This window comes from Pleurodeles waltl, chromosome 2_2, assembly GCF_031143425.1.
Source record: "Pleurodeles waltl isolate 20211129_DDA chromosome 2_2, aPleWal1.hap1.20221129, whole genome shotgun sequence".
Classification (NCBI taxonomy): Eukaryota; Metazoa; Chordata; class Amphibia; order Caudata; family Salamandridae; genus Pleurodeles; species Pleurodeles waltl.
Genome location: NC_090439.1, coordinates 591,829,412 through 591,850,151, shown reverse-complemented (window position 1 = coordinate 591,850,151; position 20,740 = coordinate 591,829,412). Strand labels below are relative to the sequence as shown.

The 20,740-nt window shown below is 47.7% G+C and overlaps 1 protein-coding gene across 2 annotated transcripts in view; it reads left to right on the top strand.

Moving 5' to 3' along the window:
• The window catches only part of PRKDC (protein kinase, DNA-activated, catalytic subunit), a 2,139,921-nt gene that overhangs the window by 209,589 nt on the left and 1,909,592 nt on the right, over window positions 1–20,740 (top strand). For both annotated transcript variants that reach the window (XM_069220133.1, XM_069220131.1), the window contains exons 13-14: window positions 3,353–3,521; window positions 12,509–12,552. In XM_069220133.1, the coding sequence (XP_069076234.1) occupies window positions 3,353–3,521; window positions 12,509–12,552 (213 nt within the window). The remainder of the gene's footprint in view (window positions 1–3,352; window positions 3,522–12,508; window positions 12,553–20,740) is intronic.

The following is a 20,740-nucleotide window of genomic DNA, read 5'->3' as shown; positions in this document are numbered from 1 at the left end:
CGGGTTAGGTGTCCATAGGATAACGAGGGGAAGTAGCGATTGTGGTTTTGTGGCTTTAGGACCCTTCTCAGAGGACCCAGAGGATGCCTGTTGGGACATGAGAGGTTGTATAGTGCCCCACCTGTGGATACCCAGAACAGTGGAGTACCTACACCAGGGAGCCCAGGTGCATAGGTGTGAAATTGTGTCGGAAACGCCTGTTGAAGTCAGTGGGGACCTCGGTTGTCCAGCCATTGTTGTGACCCGTGGACCAGGTCGGTGGAACCCAGGCTTGTATTCCTGAAGAAACAGACCTAAGGAAAGAGGGGTAATAGTCCAAACTACCCGTAGGTGCCCAGGAGGTAAAGAAGGGCAATTCCCACCCTTCCAGAAGATGCTTTCCTCTTACACGGTGGACGAAGTGCAGCTGTGGAGTCCAGGCAATGCCGGAAGACCCCTGGAGTTGTCAACAAGCTCTCCCACGCCGGTCGTCTGATTGCAGAGGGATCAGTGGTCAGCAGGGCCACCAATAAGGCTTGGCAACTGCATGGAAATGTTGCTCTAAGATTGCAGAATTTGTGGGGACCAGCAGGGTCCAGGTGACCCAAACCTTTTAGGTAGATCAGGGCCAACCCTCAGCAAGCAGGAGAGCCAGCAGGAATCGGTGGAGCCCCCAGCAGTACCCTCTGTCAGCAGGCACAAGCAGCTGCAGGAAGACCTTGGCCACACAGCAGAGAGAGATGCCCACGGCACAGGAGTTGCAGAGAGGATGTTGTTCTTGGTGACTGCTGAAGGCCAGGGCTTCTTGGAGATTAGGTCTTCGGTCTGAAAAGCCAGCAAGCCTTGACAATGACAGACTCTGTGCATAGGGGTCCAGCCAAGCAGCTCCAATGAGGGACCACAGACTTCACAGATGCAAAGAAGACAGGTCGACCCTCTGGAGAGCCACAGAACCACCACCTGTGTTGTAGAGCCTTGAAGAGCCTATGAGACAGCTGGATCCACAAACCTGTCATCGACGTTGAGGTGCCTGCTGATGCAGGAGAGTGGCTCCTTCATTCCAAGGAAGATTCCTTCTTAATTTCCTACATGCAGGTAGACCTTGTGACTCTGGAGGATGCACACAACAGAGGGTGCAGAAGTCTTGCAGAACTTGGAAACAGAGTTGCAGTAGGAGCCTTTCTACTGATTACAGTCTTGTTCTCAGTCCCAGTGAAGGACAGCAGTTGTTCTGGTGTCCAGTTTGCAGAAGCGTCTTGCAGAGGAGATTTTCAGACGAATGTAGGGTCCCACCCTTGGGAGCCCTAAAACAACCCAGGAAGGGGGTTGGACACTTTCTCCAGGGTCCCACTTATTTCGGGGGGTGGGGAAGGGGGTAAAGTGTGGGGGTTTCAAGGGTCTGGGGGGGTGGGGGGAGAAGAGTCAGGGACGTCACCCATCTGTACTAACCAGTCAGATGCTCCTAGGGGCCTATGCTCATCTTACTTCCAAGTGGTGACCTGGCAGAGTTCTGTACTCCTCCCTAGGGGAGGAGCTGGACAGGGGGGTGGTCACTCTCCAGTCCTTTGTGTAGGTTCACACCAGATCAGGAGCCGGGGGCGTCTGCACTGGAGCAAACCGGTTTATGCATGGAGGGCACTAAATGTGCCCTTCAAAGCAGTCTGGCGGCACTTAGAAGCACCACCACCCCAGCCCAGTGATACATATTTCTAAGGGAGAGGTGGTCACACCTCTGCTCTGCAGGAAATCCTTTGTTCTGCCTTCCCCTGCCTGAGTTAGGCTACGCAGCAGGAGAGCAGAACAGTGTCTAGGGTTGGCAGTAGTACGTGCTGGCATGCAGACCGTGCAAGGCTGTGCAGGTAGACACTGGGGAGTACATGGTGTCATGCAACTAGCCCTGCAATTTGGGTAGTTTCATGATTCAAATTTGTTTGATACCAAACATGCCTGGGTTCGGTGAAGCCATAATGAAGTTGGACATCTTGTGTTGGCCAGTGTCCACTACATACCTTAAGATGGCTTCCCTGCACTTACAAAGCCAAGAAAATAGAGTTTGGGGTTTGTAGGGGTACCTCTGCTCATGCAGGGGTGCCCTCTGACTGAGAAACATGCACCCTTCCCTGGGTTGAACGGCCTACCTTACGGGTGACTTATTGGGTCAGAATGCAGTGACCGTGATATAAGGCCAACCTTACATCTGGGCAGTGAAAGGTGCGTGCACCAATTCACACAGTCTGCTGTGGCAGGCCTGTAGTCACAGTTTGCATGGGCCCCCATGGATGGCACAATACATGCTGCAGCCAATTGGCATGCAATGCCCTTGGTACCTAAGTACCATATACGAGGGACTTACATGGGTGCACCAGTATGCCAATAGTGGGGTATAAACGTTTCTTACCAACTAAATTTAGGGGCGAGAACATGGACACTGGGGTCCTTGTTAGCAGTATCCCAGTGTACTGCAGTATAAACATACCAACACCAGGCAAAAAGTAGGGGTAACTGTCAGGAAGGTGCTACTTTCCTACATTGCAGAACTAAGATTTTTTTCCCTCATTTTTGAAGCTTATATCTTTCTGTTTCACCTATCGTTATCCTACCTGTCCCCTACTCCTGAAGTTGCAAGTAGTCCGAAACCACAAAAATAAGAAAAACTGACATTTACAACTGTGCAAAAACAGTGGTGCACCTTTTGGCTTGTTTCAGAGAGCTGTGAAAAGGGTGATATTATATAGCAACTCTTAAGTTGATGATTTTCCTTGGAAGAAAGCATATATTATTGCACACCACGTTTCCTCATTTAAAAAAAAATATATATATCATGTCTCTTTTCCCAGACACCTCACGAGTTAATCACAACCCCTCGGTATTTTTATGATGGGACCTGGATCTTTCATAGAAAAAAACAATGCGAAGGCTTAAGTAAACATAATCCTAATTGCCACAAAAAGGGCTTAACACGTTGTTCGTATTAAAAATACCCTAGACATAAATAATTAAGTTTTGCACTCAGTGTAATACAAGTGTAAGAAAAAATAAAAGCGGGTAATTATCATTCAAACTCGCTTGATTTTGTGGCCTTTGTGACAGCATAAGGTAGACATGATGTTGTTGCATAATATTGAAAGATTTCCACTGCACTTTATAACGGTATCATAGGCAGACTCACAGTTGTCACTGTTTAAAGTAACAACTTTGTGTCAGAAAATATATTTACCAGGAGTTTTAAAAGCATTTATTCCTAAATTGATCCTTATGCAATATAAGGGGTTGAAAAATCATAAAATTCGATGCAGTCTGTGGAAAATAACCATCAAATAAATTGTATTTGTTACTTGCTAATCGTTTCAAAATATTGTTTCTTCCTTTTCAGGTCCCTGAGGTGTATACTCCGGTACTTGAACGCCTGCTGGTGCTCCAGATTGATAGTTTCTCACAATATAGTCCAAAAATGCAGTCACTTTGTTGCAGAGCTATTATCAAGGTGTTTCTAGCAATGGCAGGGAAGGGGCCTGTTCTATGGAGTTTCATCAGCACTGTAGGTGAGTTCAGGAATTAATAACGGTTTTGGTGGGAAACATTTCTTACGTTGTTAGCTCTTTGGGAAGTTTGAAACAATTGATAAAGTTGAACACGTAAGCCAAAAGAAGTTTTGTGCTATTTATAATTTGATCAATAGCAAGAATTTTACATTTCACATTTTTGAAGGTAGACATTTCATATTCATATACAATCATCGACCACATTCATCCGGCAGGTCATGTTATATCTTTATTTGGACAACGAGAGGGTAAGGTGGCACAGCTCAGGATGATCATAGCCCCTAGGATATTGCAAGTGTCCCATACTTCTCATAGAGTAATATGTGTTGTTAATTTCACTGTGTGTGCCCTTTCCTGTGCAGAGCACACATTTGGAGAAATTATATCATGGAAGTGCAAAATATAACCTATTAAGTTGCTATATTTACATGTAATGTTCTGTGTTAAAGGGATTGACACCCAGTCCTTATGGATTCAACGGAGTTGCCTGACAGTTAGGCCACCATCTATCGGGTCGAGTAACATGTAGCTTTAGCTTTTGGGTGGTGCTTTTAGCCTTTAGCTTTATTTTTTTTTTGTCATGATTTGCCTTTGGTTGAATGGACTGATTATCAAGGCAGTGACATTCCGTGGATGTTTAGTTTCCCGTAGGTATTCCTATTAGGTTTTGTTGATAAGGCTTCAAGTACTCTTTTTGTTGGAGTACCAATGAGTCTTGGCATCTAGCTTGTGATTGAGAGGCAGTTTGAGTTCTTTGATGTGTTTATTTTGTTGACAGCATGTCATTTGAATTTATGAATGATGGCTTTTTGGTTTTTAAATGCACCCTATTTACAGGCCTTAATCAGTCTTAAGAGTGTGCTGTCCACTAAACGTCTGTTGGCATTCCATTGATTTACTTTTCTGTTACAGTAACATGTTGGATTTACAGCTTGTTTCTGTTCCTAATGTAAAGATGTGCATGCACATAGGGTTCCTAATACAGTCTGGTCAGCGGAGGAGATCATTGTTGGGGAAAAGGATATACACACAATGTTATTAATAAACCATTTTTTCTCTCCCCGTGTTGGGGGGGGGGGTGTTGCATTTCATGCTGTGAATTGTTAGCAGCGAGCATTAACTATTGAAAACATCAAATATAATTAAACTTCCCTTCTATAAACATAAGTGTTTTTTAATCATGGTAATATTTATGCTGCTTAACAATGCTATGATTTCTTAGCAAGAAATGCAAACATTGCTTCTTTCAAATGGTTAACTTTCAAATATAAGAAAAAAAAGTTTGTGTCCTGATGTTGAGTATGGTAAATAGGTAACCTAAAATGAATCTAAACAAAGCAGCATATACATTGTAAACAAGTACATAAATAATGCAACATTCATTTCCATGCTGAAAACAGGAAGAATGTACAAAGTTTTGAAACAAAATATGTATTTTTGTACTTCGTGAAATGTAAATGGGGGACCTGTTTGATGTTTTACAGATGTTTTCTTCAGGCAGTGTTTACAATGGCACAAGCATTTTACAAAGTAATAGTTAATGCTCTACTATCTGCTTATCACTATAAACAATATTTGGACAAAACCGCTTAAATAAGGCACTTTTTTACTTATGGTACATGCTTACCAGCAATGATGCTGCTTTAGCAGATATTTGCAAACAGATTAAACAGGAAAGGAACTACTCTTAATATTCTAATGGAGACGCTTTCTTATTTAATTCAGAGAGTAACTTTCCAAAAGGTTCATTTCAGTGCTCACATGCATGAGTTCTGATGCCAAAAGATAGAGAATGACATATTACATATCAGTTGCTGTAAATAATCTTATCTTCACTGCAACAAGAAAGACATTGCCTTTCATTCTTAATTTATTTTAAAAACTGCCTTGTGTTAAATACTTTTTTTAAAATTAATCTTTTTGTTGACGCTATATTAGGAAACACACAAAAATATTCTGGTTAGGCGTCAGCATTTTGACAGCAAAAAACACATCTCGGCTTACAGTAGTAGTACAATCCCGACTCTGCATGGACAGCTTGTGAATGCAGTCCCACATTTTTAGGCATAGCCCAGAGTCCCAGTTAAGACCTTGACACTCATTCCAGCGGCCTCAAATTTTAGCCCGTTTCTGGGGGCATCCATGACTCTTGTAAACCACCTTCACCAGCATGCATCACTCCAATAAATCAATCATGGTATTTATAGAGCCTGCTACTCACCCGTGATGGTCTCAAGGCGCTAGGGGGTGGGGGGGTTCCCTGCTGCTCAAAGAGCCAGGTCTTGAGATGCTTCCGGAAGGCGAGGTGATCCTGGGTAGTCCTGAGGTGGGTGGGGAGGGAATTCCACGTCTTGGCTGCCAGGTAGGAGAAGGATTTCCCTCCAGCGTTGGTTCGGCGGATGCGAGGGACGGTGGCAAGAGCGAGGCTGGTAGATCGAAGATGACGGGTGGGCGTGTAGAAGGTGAGGCGGCTGTTGAGGTATTCGGGGCCCTTGTTGTGTAGGGCTTTGTGTGCGTGGGTGAGGAGCCTGAAGGTGATCCTTTTGTTGACTGGTAGCCAGTGCAGGTGCTTCAGGTGGGCGGAGATGTGGCTGTGGCGGGGTACATTGAGGATGAGGCGTGCAGAGGCGTTTTGAATGGGCTGAAGACGTTTCTGAAGTTTTGCGGTGGTTCCTGCGTATAGGGTGTTTCGGTAGTCTAAGCAACTTGTGACGAGGGCGTGGGTTACAGTTTTTCTGGTGTCGGCGGGGATCCAGCGGAAGATCTTACGGAGCATGCGAAGTGTGTGGAAGCAAGAGGAAGAGACAACGTTGACTTGGTCATGGTGAGAAGGGGGTCCAGGATGAATCCGAGGTTGCGTGGGCGGTCTGAAGGGGTTGGTGCGGTGCCCAGGGCGTTGGGCCACCAGGAGTCGTCCCAGGCGGACGGGGAGTTTCCGAGGATGAGGACTTCCGTCTTGTCTGAGTTCAGTTTCAGGAAGCTGAGCTTCATCCATTCTGCAACGTCTTTCATTCCATCCTGCAGGTTGGCTTTGGCGGTGGCTGGGTCTTTAGTGAGGGAGAGTATCAGCTGGGTGTCGTCGGCGTAGGAGATGATGGTGATGTTGTGTTTGCGAGCGATGTCAGCGAGGGGGCTCATGTAGACATTGAAGAGAGTAGGGCTGAGCGAGGAGCCTTGTGGGACGCCGCAGATGATCTCAGTGGGTTCCGAGCGGAAGGGTGGGAGGTAGACTCTTTGGGATCGGTCCGAGAGAAAGGAGATGATCCATTCCAGGGCCTGTCCTTGGATTCCGGTGGAGCGGAGGCGGGTTATTAGTGTGCGGTGGCAGACGGTGTCGAAGGCAGCCGAGAGGTCGAGGAGGATGAGGGCGGTTGTTTCTCTGTTGTCTAGTAGTGTTCGGATGTCGTCGGTGACTGCGATGAGGGCGGTTTCCGTGCTGTGGTTGGCCCTAAAGCCGGACTGGGAGGGGTCGAGCAGGTTGTTGTCTTCGAGGAAATTGGTCAGTTGCTTGTTGACGGCCTTCTCGATGACCTTGGCCGGGAGGGGGAGGAGCGAGATGGGGCGGAACTTCTTCAGGTTGTTTGGGTCCGCCGTAGGTTTCTTTAGGAGAGCGTTGACTTCCGCGTGTTTCCAGCTCTCGGGGAAGGTGGCAGATGCAAACGAGCTGTTGATGATGCTCTGGAGATAGGGGGCGATGCTGGCGTCTGCTTTGTTGAAGATGTAATGTGGGCATGGGTCCGAGGGGGCGCCGGAGTGGATGGTGTTCATGGTTGTTCGAGTCTCTCCGGCGCTGATGGGTGTCCAGGTGTTGAGGGTGATGGTTGGGGCTACGAGTTCCGTGGTGGTCGGTGGGATCTGGGGTCCGAAGCTGTCGTGCAGGTCGGTGATCTTTCGATGGAAGAAGGTAGCGAGGGAGTTGCAGAGTTCTTGAGAGGGCGTGATGGAGTTGGAGCTGGCGTTGGGATTGGAGAGCTCTTTGACGATGTTGGAGTTCTTTGCTGTTGTGAGTGTTCTTGTCCAGTCTTTCTTTGAAGGATGCTCTTTTGGTAGAGCAGATCAGCTGGTGGTGTTTGCGGGTGGCGGTTTTGAGGGCTGACATATTTTCTGCGGTGTGTTCTTTGCGCCAAGTTTTTTCAAGGGTACGGCAGGTTTTCTTGGATTCTTTGAGGGCGTCTGGGAATCAAGGAGGTTTCCTGATGTTGGTCTGTCTTGGGAGACGTCTGGGTGGGGGGCGAGGTTGTCAGCGCAGTTGGTGATCCACTGTGTGAGTTTGAGGGCTGCGTTGTTGGCGTCGGAGGTGATGGCAGGTCGGTTAAGGTTGAGAGTGGAGAGTAGCTGTTCTGTGGAAATTTTGTTCCAGGGTCTGCGGGGGATAGGTTGTGTGCAAAGGTGGTGGGTCTTGCGTCTGAAGGTGAAGTGAACACATCTGTGGTCGGTCCAGTGTATCTCGGAGGAGTGGCCGAAGGATACGTGGTTGCTGGCGGAGAAGATGGGGTCCAGCGTATGTCCGGCGATGTGGGTGGGGGTGTTCACCAGTTGCTTGAGTCCGAGGTTGTCGAGTAGGGTGGTGGTGTTGGGGTCATTGTTCTTTTCCAGGTGGAAGTTCAGGTCTCCGAGGAGGATGTAGTCTGGTGAGGCTAGGGCGTGCGGGGAGATGAAATCTGTGATGGATTCGCTGAATGGGGCGCGTGGGGTGGGGGGGCCTGTAGACGAGGGTTCCTCTGAGGGTGGTCCTGGGGTCGGTGTGGATCTTGAAGTGCATATGTTCTGCGGCGAGGAGGGTGTCTTCGGTGGAGGTAGTGACGTTGATGGAGCGCTTGTGGATGATGGCGATTCCTCCTCCGATTTGGTTGGTGCGGTCTTTCCTGGTGATCTTGTATCCGTCAGGGATGGCTAGGGCGATGTCGGGGGCTGATGAGGCGTTCATCCAGGTCTCGATGAGGAAGGCGACGTCTGGTGCGGTGGAGTCCAGGAAGTCCCATAGTTCAGTGGCGTGCTTGTGGACGGAGCGTGCGTTGATGAGGATGTTGGAGCGTGGGCTGGTGGGCGGATTGCAGTTGTGGTGAAAGGAAAGCTTGCATGTGTTACAGGTGAATGGTCCATGGGTGCGTTTCGGGCTGGCTTGGTAGCAGGTGGTAGTTCGTCCGGGGTTGAGTGCATGGAGGGAGGCGGCGTAGCTGAGCTGGGGGTTTTGGGACCGCTGGGGGCCCGGGGTTCTGGCGCTGGGCACGATCCAGGCGCGGACGGGCGCAGACGGGCTTGCCTTTGGTGCGCCTTTGGCGCGGCCACACAGCGGCCGCCATAAGAGGGGATGGGGGAGGAGGGGTCAGCTGGGGGGCGGGAGGGAGGATGACGAATGGGAGCTGGGGGCGGGGCCGCATGGGTGGCAGCGACAGGAAAATGGGAAGCGGGGAGGCGGGAAAAGTGAAAATGTGAAAAGTGAAAAAGGGAGAAACAGAACAAAATCACTGGAGAAAAGGCGAGGATGGCAAGACAGATAGAATAATCAGAGGAGGAGAAAGCTCAATGGAAGAGAGAAAAGGACGAGATACACAGTAGGAGAAAGCTCAATGGAAGAGAGAAAAGGACGAGATACACAGGAAGAGGGAGCGCGAGGCAGAGTGTAGAGGGAGAAAATCACAGGAGGGGAGCCAAGTGGAGAGGAGAGAGAGAAGGGAAGGCAAGGAGAAAGCGCAAAGGAGCACCTACGACTTAACAGAGGTGGCAGGGGCCTGGGCAGGTGGAGCTGCAGCGGCGGGGAAGCGACCTACCTGAGGGTCAAGGGTCGCTGTCTCTGCTGCGCAGCAGCCGCCATAAAGGGGGGGGGAGAGGAGGGGTCAGCTGGGGGGCGGGAGGCGGGAGGGAGGACGACGAATGGGAGCAGGGGGGTGCGGGCCGCACGGGTGGCAGCGGCGGGAAAACGGGAAGCGGGAAAAGTTGAAAAGTGCAAAAGTGAAAAAGGGAGAAACAGAACAAAATCACTGAAGAAAAGGTGAGGGTGGCAAGACAGATAGAATAATCAGAGGAGGAGAAAGCTCGATGGAAGAGAGAAAAGGACGAGATACACAGGAGGAGAAAGCTCAATGGAAGAGAGAAAAGGACGAGATACACAGGAGGAGAGAGCGCGGGGCAGAGTGTAGAGGGAGAAAATCACAGGAGGGGAGCCAAGTGGAGAGGAGAGAGAGAAGGGAAGGCCAGGAGAAAGCGCAAAGGAGCACCTACGACTTACCAGAGGTGGCAGGGGCCTGGGCAGGTGGAGGTGGAGCTGCAGCGGCGGGGTAGCGACCTACCCGAGGGTCAATATCGCTCTTCCAGTGCAGCAGATGTAGTACTTGTTCTGCTTCCCAAAGGCATGCAGTGTTTTTTGGCCATGGCCAGCCCCAATGTGACCCATGTTTGCTCCATGCGAGTGAGGTCAGATTCTTCCCTGATGTTTAATAGACACCACTTAGCAGAAATGGTGACCTCATGGTTGCACAGGGACACCATAAATCCCACCACAGAGTCCCAAAACCATTGTATCAAAGGGCAGTCTCAAATGATGTGGTAAAAGGTACCGATTTGGCCACATCAGTGCCTGCAATATTTATCTACAACACTACCCATTTTGAACATGGTGTGTTGTGTCTAGTATTTTTAATTGGACCAGTGGAAACCCCGCCCAAAAGACTACCCCCCTTTGGAGATGTAAGGTCCTCTGCCCATGCATCATCTTCCAGGCCGTCCAGATCCTGAATCCACTTTTTCCTTAGACCTTGTTGGGTGTTAGGGATGTTATTGGTCAGTTTCTTTTATGTGTCAGGGTTATTAATTCATCCAGCAGCCTGTCCTCCAGGGGTGAGGATTCAGGGAGGTCCGTCCCATTCGGCAGCAGTACTCGCAGTGCATGTATTATTTGTAAGTATCGGAAAGTTTCAAAGGGAGCCAATTCATATTTACTTTGCAGTTCGGCAAGGGGAATGGCATATCCCGGAGCCCATAAATCTCTGGCTCGGGAGAGGCCAATGAGATCCCACTTGTCAAAGTCCACCTGCGTCCCCAAGGCCCAACTCTGCTGTGTCCCACAGGGGAGTCACTTCTGTAGTTTTGCCCTTCCATCCTAATGCTCTTGTGGCTGTGTACCAAAGGTGTATTACAGCAGCTGTCGACTTGTGGACTTTGTGCAGTCGAAGATTAGCGTGCAGAGCACTGATGTTCCCCCTCTGGTGCATCTTTAGTCTGTCCTGCATTTTTTTTAACACTTGAGGGCAGCACTCTATTGGAATAACTTGCTAGGCTGCTTCAAATGAAAATACTCATCCAAGTGCTGCAACGAAGGGCCCTGACACAGGAATCCAGCATCTTTATTCATTTACAGCATTCTGGAATTATAGTCTTTTATTAAACTCGTTCCTGCGCGCCATGTATATTGGCAGCAGAGCACATGTTGCATTTTGTTCCAAAGCAACTGCAGCAATGGCCATTATATTAACAATGACCACACACGAACCATCCGAGAATCAACGTCATAACACCATTCTTTGGCAGTCTTCTTTACTCTTTAGTCCAGTTCACGATATATAAGGAATGGTTTTGATTGATCTATGTGAGAGGCAGTGGAGCTCTGTACAGGGCCAAAGACAGAAGTGCTAGCAGAGCATGAATCTTGGCAGGGTGCTGGGTCCTAGGAGGGGGTGGACTATACACCGCTTCAAAACAGATTTGTCTTCTGTTCTTTCCTAAAATGAAGGATGGAATGTGGATGTTGTTCCAGATACTGGGTTCATAGCTGGAAAAGGCCTGTTTCCTGGGTCAACAATGAAAGGATTTATTGGATAGGTTCAGTAGTTAAGGTTCAGTTCTCAGCGCGGTCAGCCAAGGCCACTTTCTCTTTAGAGAAAACATGATGGTTCATGGTGCCTCAGCCAAGTTCAGAGAAAAGATTATTGCTGTCAATCCTGAGCTAACAGGGCTTGAATCTGGGAACTAACTAGTGCATATTTCCATTCTCCGTCCTGTGTGGATAGCCATTTGAAAATATCTTGCTGGCCGTTTGAGTCCCCGGCATATTTTGTGAATGCAAAACTGCTTTTTCGAATGTTGAATTGGGCAGTTGTTGATTTTTCAGTAGTCATGTCTGTGTAAGGGTAAAGATTGTTGCCAGGGACTAAACTAAGTGTTCCTCAGCAGCCAACACCAAATGGCTGCAGGGTGAAGCTGCTGCATGCAGCGTTGTTCTCTGGGCTTTTGGTTTAAGGGAACAACGACCAAGATGATGTGAAACTCATGCGAGGGACCACGAGAAGGTCTGCAGGATAATAAATACTTTCTTCAAGCAAATAAAAAAGAACTCTTTGGTAGACGTTTTGACCTCACCAATGTGCTTTATCCATCATGATTTGTTTTGAACACTAGCGTTTTTATAGATATTTGTGTTTGAGGCCTATTGAGTTTTTTTTTTTTTTTTATCTTTCCAATGCCTTGCTTCGTTCTATTTGACTTTCATTTGAATTTGCAGTTGTCTTTCAGTCTTTCATTCTTTGGAGAAGCCTAGGGTAAAGTGTGTTTGTGTGCTTGGCTTTTTGTGAGCATGCAGTTGCCCACCGTTTTCTTCATCGATTTCTTGTTAAGCTGAAACACTTTGTTACACGAGGAAGTAGGGCATTTAGTTATGTTTAACACTATTATTACACGTGGTCTTTGAGGCTAGAACATAAATGTCCTGTATACATTTTCTCGTGTCCCACAGCTAGGACCCTCAGATCCCCTAGGTGATAAGCCGCTCTTTATAAATGTTGATTGATTATCTTCCCTGTACCAGTGGACGGAGGTTTGCACAGCAGTGGACTGTATGCTGTATTGAGCTATATATTTCTCTAGAAACCTAAACATGAAGTTCTTTGAAAAAAGACAAATGCCTAGGTCGCCTTTTACCCATTTAGATTGTTGAAATTGCAAATGCATATTCAGCGCTTCTGATAAGTTATATTTTTTTCATTTTGTTTCAGTGCATCAAGGTTTGATCCGAGTCTGCTCCAAGCCGATTAGTCCGGTAAGAAAAACAAAATTGTTGGTTATAGGCAGAGTCAATGGAATTATGCAAAGGACCAAATCATGTGGCAGGATTGACTAAATTATATGAAAAAAGGCAAAATATGGGGCATAACGCGGATCGTTCTGTGGAAGCATCATTTCACTATTTTATCATTTTAGCACATTGCTCCTGCCAGGCTGAAAGTTTTACCACATTCGTATATGTTTAACACCCGAGTACAACTAAAAAGGGAATAATACATTTGTGGGTCTGCCACTGCTGCGCATTGTGTGGGTTTTTGTTGGTAACTTTTGTCTGATCAAATTTGGCAAAAACGCTTTATTTTTCTGAAAATTGTGGAGCAGGTTGGTGGACTGTGTGGCAAGTGCTTAAATCAGATTTGTGCTGGAAATACAGCATCTGAAGATTAAATAGATTTCTGGGCAGTGATTTATATTGTATTTTGCCGGAAGTATTCTTATATTTATACTTATTTGCTTTTCCTTCTGAAAGGGAAATCTCGAGATTAGGAAATACATTTATTCTTATTTAATTGAGAAGGCCCGAACGATATTTCACCAATGTAACTTTACCACTGATTTAATTTCGTCATAGTTTCAAATGATGTACATATGTAATTAAGATCTTTTTTTAACTCTTGTCCGTGTTAAACGTAGGGAGCAGTGTTAGAAGGCAAGTAAGCTTTCTGGTAGAGAACCCATTCATATGTGGTCATCAAGCACTTTTATTAGTCCGCCAGCATGAAACTGTTTCCTGGTTCTTTTTAGAGGATGTGACAGACTTGCTGCAAAACCAGAAAACAAGCAGGCCCAAATCGAACATTTTATTGTACAATTTTGACATAAGAAGGTTTAGAATACAGAGGCACTGAAGGGGCATTAAATACATATTCACAAACTCTTGTGTGTGCCAGGCAAGCTTTCCCTTCTGCAGGAGTATTGGAACTCACCCTACCTAGAAAACGTTGAAAAAGAAAGTGACAAAACTGTTTTTTCCGCATAATGGCCCTTATGCGTTGCCTAACAAGCTATATGTGTTAAAGGCAGTTAAGAAAATACAATTATGCAAGGTTTTCACTTAATTCTTCCAGATTTTCAGGCATATCCTATGATTGAGACTATGGGTTGGACACAATTAATCGAATTAAAGATATACAAACATCATAATTACAGGCTGTAGAGCTAAATAAATCATCCAGGCTCATAAAGCAGTGTTGAATAACATACACGTCTCTAAATCAAGCAGACACATAAATCAGCCTTAAATGCTTAGGGCTTAGTCTTCAGTAGTGATGATACCAAAAAAAGCTTTATCTATTTACGTGACAATGTGCCTCAAAGCCACACAACACATTAAGAAACATGGCAGTAATGCCCTTTGGTGCCAAGGATCCACAATCAGCAATAAGTCTTCGGAATGCAATAATTGGTGAAATACAAGTTTCAAATTAATTTCAGATGTCCTAGACATCACTGTGGCAGTTTCAGGAAAAAAAAAAAATCATATTGGATAAATGCACTCCATTCCCCCACCCTGAAGCTTGTCGTTTTGATGGGGAAACCAGACGTTTTATTTAGAAATACCAGATTTGCGTTTTCTGGTGATGGCTGTCATATGGCAGCAATTTCACTGCTATTATGGATAGCTAATATTATGTGACAAAAGTTATGGCATTTCGACATGTATAGGCTCCTCCTCTTATCCAGGGATTGCCTGAATTTTGCCAAGTACCTGCTCAGTATATCATGCATTGGGTCACTGTTCATGGAAAGCAAACGTATCATCTAGGAAACACATTATGTCACTGAGAGGTCACTCACTTTTTTAAGAAAAGCTGTAAGTCTCCTAGATTGCCACACAGGAAACACCCGGAACAACGACTACTAAACCATGAAGTCACGGAAAACGAAAGCGAAACAAGTTTTTCGTTTTCCACGACTTCCTGGTTTTCGGGCCTTAACCACACATGTGCGAACCACGTACATGCATGGTTAAGGCACAGAGAAGGGAGTTGACACGGTGAAGGAGGAGGTAAGTTGGACTGGGACTGGGGCTGTTTTTTGGGCGTGGGGCGCTCGGGGTGATTAGGTTTTAGTAGGGAGGGCAGGTCAGGGTTTAGGTTTTAGGGGTGGGTTGGGGTGCTTTAGATTTTAGGGGTGGGGACTCTGGGTATTTTTAGTTTTTGGGGGTGGTGTGGGGGGCTTGGGGTGAATAGGGTTTGGGGGGGGCAGGGTTTAGGTTTTAGGATGGGTTGGGGCGCCTTAGGGGCGGGGTGGGGACTCAGGGTATTTTTAGTTTTTGGGGGTGGGGTGGGGGGGCTCGGGGTGATTAGGGTTTAGGGGCGGGGGTCAGGGTTTAGGTTTTAGGGGTGGGTAGGGGTGCTTTAGGTTTTAGGGGAGGGGGGTTGGGGTTGTAATTTTGGGGTGGAGGTTGGGGTGGTTGTGGGGGTCGCGGTAATTTTTAGGGGTGGGAGGCTAGGGAGTACGCATGCTGGAACTGTGCATGCTGGTCACTAATGCCTTTACCAGGAATGCCTTTACAACGAAAAATCGTTTGAAAGGCATTCCTGGTAAAGGCATTAGTGATACCAACGAGTTTGTTGTTCTGAACTCGTTGTTGAGCCATGGGTGGTTGAAGCACTCGTGGTTTCAACATATTACCTTGCCACACACATGCCAATAGGAAGGTCACTTATAATGCCCAGAATGCATTCATACACTCACATAAATCGTATGCACCAGTATTTGACAGGCTATGGTGATCTCATTTACACAGTGTGCCTCCTTGTTTCTGGCTTGCATCATCTTTCCACTGATGGCTGCGACAAAGAGTTAAAGGAGAGAGCTGTGGACCGTGGGGAGTCCTACCCTTAAGGTGCTAGTGCCTCTCCATTGCTCAAGAGAAAGTTGCACCCACTGCACATTGTCTCCTAATTAATGCAGAGCCCTTTTACATACATTAGATGGTCCGGCACAGTAAGTGTAGAGGAAACAAGCTTAGGAAGATCCTAGGGGCCTGGAGGGTCTCAAGTTGAAGGCAAACTGAAAGATGCCCCTGCTTCATACCATGAAGCCTCACAATTGTGACTCAGAGAGTGAACAAATCTACTCTTCCTTGACTCCACCTTTTACTACTACTTCAAAGTCAGGAGTGGGGTCCGCAAACTTGTTGCTTTAGGCCATGCCCAAACTTGAACATTGATAGTTAGCTCTAGATTTTAGAAGCACAAGTGGTGGGAGGGAGCAGGCATGTCTGCTCAAGTTCTGTACTGGTCAGGAACCAATGTTGACTTGATGTAGCAGACAGAAGTGACAGTCTGTTCATGTTAAACAGTGCATTTACGTGTTGTTTCTTTGATCTGGATGAATGCAGAATAAAATGGTTGAAGATGGTTTAAAAAAAATATTTAAATATGGACAAACAAAGATGATTACAAGGGCTATTGGATTCTTATTGGCCTTGCGGGCCTGTTTATTGGCTCTGCACCCTGGGACTGTTGCACCGAACAAGGACATTTGGTAGGGCAAATATGAGTTGAAGGGTTCACCACTGTTAGTCCAGTCGTCACTGTGAATGTGGAACACAATGTACGCTTCTTGAGCTGTAGTGCAGTAATTCTGTCAGAAATGACCCTCAAGTTATTCCAATCTCACCCAAACAACATAAATGTGTGTTAAAATGGAAACTTAAGTTGGTGGCCAGATGCTTGGTACAAACAGCGTCTGACTCCCAATGCTTTCCAAAATGGGGACATGGGGTTCACAGAGATGCTGCAGGTGAAGTCCAGGAGTTTGGTTCCAGGAAACCAAAGGCTGGACAAGGAGGGGGGTGGATTCCCCAAGGCCAGGGGTCTGCAGGTGCAAGGGGTACCTTGAGGCGTTGGGAATCTACATCCGGTTCTGTCACGGTCAGGGGGGTCCTCCGCATTTAGGCTACAGGCATTGTCTTGTTGGACAAGAGGGGTCAACCCAGGGTGGACACTAGGTCAGAATTTCCTGGGGACTAGCTCTAGTCAGTTGGGCCACCTGGACATGGGCGTCGGGTGCAGAGTGGGCAGGACTCGCGGTTCTGTAGTCCTTTGCTAGTGTTTCTTTCTGGACAGGGCCACCGTCCACAGGAGTTCTTGGACCTCTCGGGTGCAGGCAGTCCTCTTGAGGCTTGTAAGAGGTTGCTGGTCCTGCAGGATGCGTCGCCTTTTAGTTGCATGGCTTCAGAAGTTGAAGACAGGCCTGTTCAGCTGAGGCCAAGTCAGTTAATGTCTTCAGTCTTCTCTGCTGGGGGTCGGTTTAGCAGTCCTTCTTTCTTCTTCTTGAGGTTGCCAGGAATCTGACAAGCTAGGTTCAGGGGAGCCCTTAAATTCTGGACTTAGGGGTTACAGGGGTCAGAGGGCAGCAGCCAATGGCTACTGACCCTGAGGGTGACTACACCCTTCTTGTGTCCACTCCCTATGGGGAGGGGGACACAGACCTAACCCTATTGGTCCCTCTTCTCCAAACCAAGAAGTTGGGGTGGTCCCAACTTAAGTGGTCACTTCTCCTTGTTTTCCCTAATTTTCCAGCCGGACTTGCCGCCAAAAGTGGGGCTTTGTCTTGGGGGCGGGCATCTCCACTTGCTGGAGTGCCCCAGGGACTGTAACGAGGCCTGCACCACCAGGTGTTACAGTACCTGCAGGGGGCGGTGTGAAGCACCTCTACCCAGTGCAGGCTTTGTTTCTGGACACGAAGAGCACAAAGTCTCTCACCCCATGTGGTCAGAAACTCATCTGGAAGTGACAGGCTGGACAGGCTGGTCAGTCCTGCACTAGGAGTTTGGCTAAAAATCTCTAAGATGCCGCCTGGCTGCATTTTTCAACAAATCCAACACTGGCATCAGTATGGGTTTATTGTGCTGGGAAGTTTGCTACCAAACTTCCCAGACTTCAATGCAGCAGCTGTGGAGTTCGTAATGACAAACTCCCAGCCCATATACTTTATATGGCCACACTGCACTTAAAATATCTAAGAATGGACTTAGACACTGTAGAGCAAATTGCTCATGCAGCTGTGCTCTCACCTGTAGTATAGTACGCCCTGCCTCAGGGCTGTAAGGGCTGCTAGAGGGGTGATTTACCTATGCCACAGGCAGTGGTTTGTGAGCATGGCACCCGGAGAGGGGTGCCATGTCAACTTTGTCTTTTTCTCCCCACCAGCACCCACAAGCTGCAAAGGCAGTGTGCATGTGCTTGGTGAGGGATCCCCCAGGGTGGCATAATACTTGCTGCAGCCCTTGGGACCTTCCCTGACCACAGGGTCCTTGATACCATGGGTACTTTTTACAAGGGACTTAACTGTGTGCCAGGGGTGTGCCAATTGTGGGAACACTGGTACAGTTTTTGAGAAAGAATACTGGTGCTGGGCCCTGGTTAGCAGGATCCCAGCACACTCTGTCAAGTCAGCATCAATATCAGGCAAAAAGTATGGGGGGGAGGGATAACCATGCCAAAAGGGCCACTTTCCTACACAACCCCGTCCCAAATGAAAGAGGACGAGACTAACCTTTCCCAAGAGAGAATCTTCATTGTCTAAGTGGAAGAATCTGGAAAGGCCATCTGCATTGGCATGGGCAATCCTAGGTTGGGTTCCACTGAAAAGTCCATTCCCTGTAGGGAGATTGACCACCTAAAAAGTGTAGGGTTCTAACCTTTCATTTGCATCAGCCATCTGAGGGATCTGTGATCCATTTGAACAATAAAGTGAGTACCAAACAAGTATGGTCTCAGCTTTTTTAGTGAACAAACCACAGCAAATGCCTCCCTTTCCGTGGCACTCCAACGCTGATCCCTGGGGAGCAACATCCTGCTAATGAAGGCAACAGGCTGGTCGTGGCCATCATCCTTGGTTTGGGGCAAGATTGCTCCTATCCCATGTACAGAGGCATCTCTCTGCACAATGAACTGCTTAGAATAATCTGGAGCCTTGAGAACTGGTGCTGAGCACATTACCTTCTTCAAGGCACTAGGGGCACTTTACTACAGGAAACCATTTTACCTGTGTACTGGACATAGGTCACTACCTGTGTCCAGCTACATAATGGTAACTCTGAACCTGGGCATGTTTGGTATCAAACATGTTGGAATCATACCCCAAAACTGTTGCCAGTATTGGTTGTATGATTCCATGCACTCTTGAGGGGCTCCTTAGAAGCAATGCTGGGGGTCCTCTATCAGTCTTCTGGGGTTTTCTGGGCAGCCCCCTGCAGTTGCCACCCCTCCGACAGGTTTCTGCCCTCCTGCTGCTTGATCAACTCGAGCAGAGGAAGGCAGAACAAAGGATTTCCTTTGGGAGGGGGAGGCAACACACACTCCCTTTAGAAATAGTTGTTACATGGCTTGGGAGGGGTAGCCTCCCCAAGCCACTGGTATGCTTTGAAGGGCACATTTTGTGCCCTCCTTGCATAAACTGGTTTGCACCAGTCCAGGAACCCCTGGTCACTGATCTGGCACAAAACTGGACAATTGAAAGGGGAGTGACCAATCCCCTGTCCATCGTCACCCTGGAAGGGGGGTGGGGGTGCCCAGAGCTCCTCCAGGTGGCCACTTGATTCTGCCATCTTAGATATAAGGTGGGCAGAGGCCCCTAAGAGCATCTGAGTGGCCAGGTCAGGGAGGTGATGTCACAGCCCCCTCCTGATAGGTTTTCACCCTGCTTGGTGACCAATCCCCCTTCCTGGGTTATTTAGGGTCACCCTCCAGGATGGGTCTTCATATTCAACATGCAAGATTCCAGCATTACTCCTCTGCATTGTTTACTTCTGGCCTCCGGAACCGCAACTGAATCCTCCAGGATCTGACAACCTGCAACTCCAGCGATGACTCCGCTCTGCAACATTGTTTCTCCAGCTCCTTCCAGCAACTGCAACATTTACCTGGTTGTGCATCCTCTGAGGGAGACGAGTCTTCAGTCTGCACAAGAAGTAAGAAGGAATCTCCCTTGGAGTGAGGGAGTCACTACTCTGTATCCGCAGGCACCAGCTGCAATGGCGACCGGCTGCATGGATCCCCTTTCCTCTGGAACTGCATGAATCTTGAATCACAGGTGGTGGTCTGGAGCGGTCCCCTTGGTCCTCTCTTCCAACTGTCCAACTTGAGAGTTGTTAAGCCCTTACCTGTCCTTGGAGGACAGTGCCCCTGTGCACCACGACTCTTGCAGCTACCAAGGCTTATTTGTTCCTCCTCCAAGGGATCTTTGGGCTCCGTGTAGCCTTGGCGCACAGCACCCCATCCTAGAAAGCACAGTCTCCTGTCTGCTGCTCCAGCGACGTGGGACTCCTCCTCAGGTGTGCTGCGTGGGCCTCACTGCGGCTCCCGTGCCTTCTGCCCGTGGGTCGTCTGTGGGGGCTGCTGCCTGTTTCTGTGCCTCTCCCAGCTGCTGAGGGTCACCTCTGACTCCCCTTCTTGGGTCGAGTCCCCTGGGCCTTGCTCGTTCTCTACATCCTTACAAAATCTTCTTCTCTAACTCTTGCATTTGCCAAGACTTGGTGGTTTTCCAGCACCACTGACTGCATCACTCCTGCCGATGTGGGACATCACTTGCATCACTTCTGGAATTCCTCTTCTGCTCCTGTGCTGCAATGCTGACTTTCTTCATCCACCGTCGACCTGGTCCTTCAGCCACATAAGGGTGGGTAGTGGCTCCTGCCACAGTCGGACACTCCAACTCAAACTGGACTTAGTCGCCTTCTTTTGCAGGTCCTCTTCTGTCAGGATCCACCTTTGGTTTCTACCAGTCTTGTTTAGGTCTTGCACAGTACTTTTCAAAATGTCTCCTGTGGGTTTGCGGAAAAAAAACATGTTGTTGCCTCTTCTAACCTGGTCTCTTTTGTGGGTGGGGGTGGCACTGTGGCACTTAACTTTTGGGGTTCCTATTTCCTCAAACTCCCCTCTACTGATTGCACTTCCTTGGGTGGGGTACTGCCTTTTACATTCCACTTACTTAGTATATGGTTCGGTCTCCCTCTAGGGCCATCACTATGTTGCAATGGTTTTACTATTTGCTATTGCTTCCTATGCTAATCACTGACTAATAGTGTGTTTACTTAACTCCTATTGGAGTATTGCCTATTCAGTATTTTAGTATTTGTGTTACCATAATAAAGTACCTTCATTACCTTTATTTTTGTAAAAGTGTGGTTCTTTCATGTTTGTAAG